Source organism: Mesoplodon bidens (genome assembly GCF_964165515.1).
Source record: "Mesoplodon bidens genome assembly, chromosome: 3".
Taxonomy (NCBI): domain Eukaryota; kingdom Metazoa; phylum Chordata; class Mammalia; order Artiodactyla; family Ziphiidae; genus Mesoplodon; species Mesoplodon bidens.
In genome coordinates, this window is record NC_138178.1 from 178780860 (window position 1) to 178787226 (window position 6367).

At 68.2% G+C, this 6367-nt stretch overlaps 1 protein-coding gene across 1 annotated transcript; it reads left to right on the forward strand.

Annotated features, from left to right (window-relative positions):
* The first annotated feature begins 4351 nt into the window (after window positions 1-4351).
* On the forward strand, window positions 4352-5996 carry LOC308614186 (cysteine-rich protein 1). The gene is made up of 5 exons (XM_081228405.1): window positions 4352-4493; window positions 5388-5482; window positions 5554-5611; window positions 5692-5738; window positions 5862-5996. Exons 1-4 carry the CDS (start codon window positions 4454-4456, stop codon window positions 5730-5732), a joined length of 234 nt encoding a protein of 77 aa, XP_081084531.1. The 5' UTR covers window positions 4352-4453; the 3' UTR covers window positions 5733-5738; window positions 5862-5996.
* Window positions 5997-6367: the final 371 nt, after the last annotated feature.

A 6367-nucleotide genomic window follows, 5' to 3' on the forward strand; every position in this document is an offset into this window, starting at 1 on the left:
TGGGGGGAGGGGGAGGGGGAGGGCAGGGAGGGCTGAGGGAGCTCAAGGTTGTAGGCGCCCCCATCCCTCCACCCCAGCCCTCTGCATCCCGTGCCTGCTTCCAGCAGAGGAGGAGAGGGGCCTTCTCCTACCCTGGCCAGGCCGAGGCCTGGTGGACAGGATCAGCGTCCTTCTGGGAAAGCACAGAGTCCATTCCCTTCCCCAGCCCCAGGGCGACCCGGGGCAGGACCTCGGGCCAGACAAGGGGTCCTGGGAGACAAGCTATTAAAAATAGGCCCTGGGAATGTCTGAGTCTCCACGACTCAGCCTCAGCCGGGCCTGGGAGAAGGGCAGGGAGGGGTGGACTCTGGGGGCAGGAAGGCAGCTCTGGCCCCGGGCTCAGCAGTGGTCCTGGAGCACATGTTGGCCCTGCAGGGCATCTGGGTACAGGGACTCCAAACAGGCCCTGCTGGCCTCCAGCCCTAGCAGGGGACATCCTTACACCTGTCCACACTGAGGAGGGGGCCCGGAGACTGAGGCGCTGGGCACTGGGTGGGGGCTTGAGAATGGTAGGGAAAAGGCCAGAGGCAAGTGTCACAGTGTATGGCATGGGGGAGGCGGGGGGGTCTGTCCAGCCCTGAGGGGCAGAACTCTCCTGGTGGATTCCTCAGCGGTCACTGGGGCCCAGCCCTGCCTTCACCGGGCCCAGCCCTGCCTTCACCAATTCTCCCAGTGACTGGAGCCCATGCAAGCCCTGCCCTGGGGCCCCAGCCCGGCTCTCTCCATCCAGAATTCTGCTGCAGGGCAGGATCCTGCCCGGTTCCCATCTGGGTCTCCAGCTGAGCCTGGGTGGAGCTTGAGCAGGCGAGGGCGTGGGAGTGTGCAGAGAAAGGGTGAGCACGTGGAGGTGGCCTTGGCCAGGCAGCCAGAACTCCGCAGTGACCTCCCCCAGGTCTCAGGGCCCTGGATGCCCTTAGGCTGGCTTGGGGCAGGGTGGACATTCTGGGCACAGAGCAGCCTGGGGCAAGTAGCCCTCCTGGCCGCTCTGTCCCTCACACTCCAGATGCAGCCCCTGTGCCTCCAGCCAGAGCTGGGAGGGAGAAGAGCGCAGGGCCATGGTGCTGGTAGCGCTGGGGCGGGCCGCGTCTTGGGGTGTGCGAGGTGCTTCACTGCGCCTTCCATGGGTTTGTGCAGCAAATGCCACTAGGGCCCCAAGAGTAAGGAAAGGGGTGGAGGGCCAGGCAAGGCAGATCTGGGTCTTGAACTGGACCAGTGGTCCCGAGTCTGGTTGACCTTGGGCCAGGTCATTGCCACTCCCCGACCAGTGCATCCTGGGCAGGTGAGCCCATGGAAGCAAGAAGCCTGCTCCTGGAGGGGCTGTCAGGGCCCTGACGGGCACCCAGTCAAGCCTCAAATGGGGATGTGCCTGGCCATGGAGTCTAGGGGGCTGAAGGATCTGTCCACCCACCACAGTCCCCCAGTGCTGGGGGGGTCTGCAGCTGGAGGGGTCCCCACCCCCACAGGTGGGCAGGACAGACAGGGAGCTGGGGGAGTTGGAGGGGCACGTCAGTCTGTGACTGAAGCTTTGGGAGGGTTCCAGGCAGTGTGTGTGTGTGTGTGTGTGTGTGTGTCTGTGTGTGTGTGTCTGTGTGTGTGTGTCTGTGTGTCTGGAAAAACCGTGCTATGTACCAACCAGAGGGCAACGCCCATGGCCCTCGGCCCCCCTTGTTATCCTCCCCACAGGGGCCCGTGCTGTGACCATGGCAATGGCAATAACAGCGGGGAAGGCCAGGAAGAGATTCATCACCCTGGTTTTCAAGGGGGGGCTCTCAGCTCCCCCCACCCCCAGGGTCAGGCGGGTTTGGAGTCCCAGTGTTGGTGGTGTGGAGGCGTCATCCCTGGAGCCAGGTGTGTGGAGGGGAGACAAGCCGGCTCACAGCCCCACCTGGCCCGGAGCCCTGAGTGGGCTGGGGGTGTGGGCCAGACATAAACATGGGAAGGCAGCTGCTCAGAGAAGGGCCTCGTGCACACATGCCCCGAGAGACACCCTGATGGGTACGCCCACCCAGGCAGGCACTGGGACACGCACATGCACGTCCAGGCAACCTGTCGGTCACTGCCCCCCTCCAGTTCATCATGCCGGTGGAGCTGACCTCTGCCCAGCACACCCAATTGGGGCAGCCTTCTCAGGGGTCTGCAAGGCAGTGCGTGCAGCACGTGTGGCCTGACGCCCGGGATCTGCTGTGACAGACGCCCACCCCCCAGAGTGTCCTGCCCTGTGCCCCCCGCCCACCTGGGCCTCTCCATCACCAGGGGTCTTGGCCCTTCCTCCCCTCTCGCTGCTGCTGCCTGTCTGCATTTCCTAGCTGTGTCTGTGTCTCCGTGTGCCCCGTCCACCCCGCCCCCACCCCCCACCCCGGTCACTCTCCTGCTTTCTCTCCTGCCCACCTTGCTCTCTGGATCATGGAGCCAGGAGATGAGGGAAGCCAGGACCACCTCCTGTTCCTGGCCTGGCCTGGCGGCATCAGGCGCAGGCCAAGGAGACACCAAGGGCCGGGTGGGGGTGGTGGGGGTGGTGGGGAGGTCGGGCCGGTGGTCTCAGCCCCAGAAACCACGCTGAGGTGCCCCTGTGCCAGGCAGAGAGGGTGTTGAGGCTCCGGGCCCAGAGCAGGCTGGGCTGGGGCTCCACCAGTGCAGGGCAGGGTGTGCACCGCCTCCTGAGGGCAGCGGGCAGCCGGGCACCGGGGCTACCCGCCTTGTGGACCCCAGGGCTTGCACAGCTCCGGGGGTGGGGGGCAGAACTGTGGCCTGAGAGAGGAGGTCCCAGGGAGGCGGGAGTGACTGGAGAGCGGTGTGGGGGGCCCGCCGCGGGAGTGAGGGGTCCAGCGGGCCGTCCTCCTCACCGAGGCTGGGGTGCGGCCGGCCTCCCTGACCCTTGAAGGCTGGGAGCTCTCACCGCCACCCCCCACCCGGGCCTGGTGGGGCGCCGTCGGGGTGGAGGCAGCCACGGCTTCCACTCCTGGTCCCGGTGCCAGACTGGGGCGGGGGTGCTGCCCGCGGCGGGTGGGCAGGGTGAGGGCGTCACTGCGTGGGGAGGCTGGAGCTCCTGGGCCCTGTCACAGGATGGTCTCCAGCACCCTCCATGGAGACAGGGCCTGGACAGGCCCAGAGATGACGTTTTGTTTGGCAAGATGGGTGTGCTGAGGGCACATGAGGACACTGGTAAAGGTTCAGGGTGTAGGATGGAGACACGGCTAGAGAGGTGGCCTGGGTGACTGTGATGGAGCAGGGTTGGCCCAGGCAGAGTCCTACAGGGCACAGAGCACTGGGACCCCACCCAGGCCTCCACCTCAGCCTGGGCTAAGGGGCAGATGGGAGGCCGGCCAGCCGCCTCCCCTCGAGGGCCCCACCCCCTTGAGATGCAGGCCTCTCCGCTGGTCCGCAGAGGCTGGCCTAGGACCCCGCACCCGCGAGAGAGCCAGCCCCCTAGGTCTTCCCCCATTCCTGGGGCGGGTGGGGTCCGCGGTCTCTGCCTGGCACGCGGGAGGCTCCGGGGCCCCTCCCCCTTTCCTTGGACGAACGACTTGGACCGCTCTGCACTCGGCGCTTCCCGCAGAGATAAAGACCCCTCCCCCGCCGGCCCCGCATCTCCCAGACGGCCTGGGCCGGCCTGGGCGTCGCCGCACCCACTTCCCGCCACAGAACCCCCAGCCCCCGCAGCCGATGGCTGTGCCCGAGGAGGAAAGGGATGCCCCGTCGCGGAGTCCCCTCTTCTGAATTCCCTGGGGACGTTCCCGCTGCGGTCCGATGGACTTCCAGGGCGGGCCTGAGGTGGGGCGCGTGAGAGAGACCGGTATGTCCCTCGAGGGTGGGGGACTGGGGCGGGGCGGACATCCTGGCCCCGCGCGTGATGAAGGCCGAGGGGAGTTCCTGGGGGAGGGCTACCGGGCTGAGACTCCCCTGGCAGGTGTCCCCAAACCTCCATCTGGGGAAGGGGATACGCTGGTTTGCATCTCTCTGCATTTTAGATGTGACCGGCTCCCTCCCTGGCTCCGGCGTACCTGGGGCTGGGGGTGGGGTGCCCCCTCCCGCTCTTGGGGAGCCCACTGCCCCAGATCCTGGGCCCGGCGAGTCCAGAGTCCAGGGCGAGGGGCGGGGCTCCTCCGGGTGCTCCAGCCCCGCCCCTTCAGTGAGTCCCCACGGATCTCCTGCACTGCTCGGATCACGCTCTGTCGTCGGCTAGGCCCAGGTCGTACCCCAAGGCGGGCGTGGACCAGATGACCTTTCTCGGTCTGTTGGCTTGGGTCCGAGGCCTCCGGGTCCCAGTCCAGGGCTCAGGGGGCGGGGCGCTAGGGGCGGGTCCCAAAGGGGCGGGGTCCCGGGGTGCTTGAAAGGCGAGGACCTGGCGCGACCCACCCAGTCCCGCGCTCCGCTCTGCTCCCGCTCAGCCACCCGCCCCGGACCCGGCGCCACCATGCCCAAGTGCCCCAAGTGCAACAAGGAGGTGTACTTTGGTGAGCGCACTCCACCCCCACCCTCCCCGGCTCGAACTGTGGGTCCCTGAGCCGCCCCACGCGGAAGCGCGGCCCAGGGTCCCCGCCGCGGGGCCGCTCAGGTGGGCCGGGGGCGCAGGGGGACTTGGGGCACCGCCTCGGGGCGACGCCTCAGCCTTGCCCGCGGCCGCCTGGATGTGCGGGTCGGGACCCCTGCGTCGGACGGCCCTCCATCTCTGTGCCCCGCTGTCTCTCCGGGTCCCGCTGGGTCTCCCATCTCTGGGTCTCCCGTCTCCGCGTTCCGCTCTCCAGCCTCCTCTCGCGCGCGCCCTGGGCGGGGACCCCGAGGGGTAGGAAGGAACGCGGGGCTCTGGCCGCCCCTCCCAGCGCTAAGTAGAAACAGACGCGGAAACCGGCTTCCCGGGCGCGAGACCAGGCGCGCTCAGATTCTGGGCGCCGCCTTCCTGCCCCGCGCCCCGGGGCCCGCCCAGGGGAAGGGCAGGAGGAAGTGGGAAGTCCCCCCGCCTCGCCACGGGAAAGGGCGCCCCTTAGGCCCCGCCGCCGTCACCGGTGCAGAGGCGGAGGGCTCAACACGGCAGTCCGCCCGGGTCCCGACCCGAGGCCCCCTCGCCTCCTCCTGCAGCCCCACCCAAGCCCTCAGGAGCGCGCTCAGGACCGGCGCCCCGCCCCCCCGCTAGTTGGGCGGGACTGGTTGGGGACTGCAGGTGCCCCTCTCCCCCCGTGGGGCACAGGTGCCGCTGAGACCTTGGGTGGGCCACCGGGCATGCGTGGGCGAGGCCTTGAGTAGAGGTGGCTGGAGAAGGTGCTGTGCGAGCAGGTGGGTGTGCCCCGTGTCCCTGGAGCAGTGTCTCACCTCACGGGGCGGGGGGGGGGGGCATGTCTGTCCCTCTGCAGCTGAGCGGGTAACCTCCCTGGGGAAGGACTGGCATCGCCCTTGCCTGAAGTGTGAGAAATGTGGAAAGACGCTGACCTCGGGGTCTCACGCCGAGGTAGCTGGGGCCTGGAGGGAGGCCGGGGCATGGGGATGGGGTGACAGGCCCTCACGCGCCTCTCTCTGCAGCATGAAGGCAAGCCCTATTGCAACCACCCCTGCTACGCGGCCATGTTCGGCCCCAAAGGTATGCTCCCCGCAGCCCCCACTTGACCCTGACTTCCACAGCCCCTGGCCACCCCTAACCCGCCCACTGCTTCTCCGCAGGCTTCGGGCGCGGTGGGGCAGAGAGCCACACTTTCAAGTAAACCCAGGTACCCCCCATCCCCCTCGCCCTGCCCAGCCCAGCCAGCCCCGAGAGTGGGGTTCCCCACCCTGAGTGAGGTCCAACCACTCCCGGGGCCTGCACTCACCTCTGTCCCTGTCTCTCTGCACAGGTTTTGGAGATCCCATCCCTGGCTGCCCGCCGGGCCGCTGCCCCTCTAGGCCGATGGCAGGCCCTCCCCACAGGCACCTGGGGCTCCCCTGTAGACCCTCAAGCCCTCAATAAACCCGGACACTTGGAAGACCTACTTGTGTGTGCACTTCACTGGGGGAACGGCGCAGGGGGCTGCGGCTGGGGGCCCTGATGCCAGGCCCTGCCGGGCACTTGCTCTTCCTGCTGCAGCCAGCCTTGCTGCCCACTGCCCTGGCGGGGGCGGGGGTACTCTGCCGGGGAGCCACCCTGGATAGCCCGGGGTTCAGCCCTGCAGATGCCCCAGCCCTCCTCTGCAGCTCTGGGATTGGTCAGCAGGAACATGAGGCTGCAGGGTGAACCCGCTGAGCTGGTTCCGTTTTTGAGAAGCTTTGCGGAGCTGCGGTGGGGAGCCCTCTCCTGCCTCCCCACTTCCTGCTGCTCCTCCCTTGTCCCCATCCCCTCCCCACCCCACCTGACCGGGCCAGC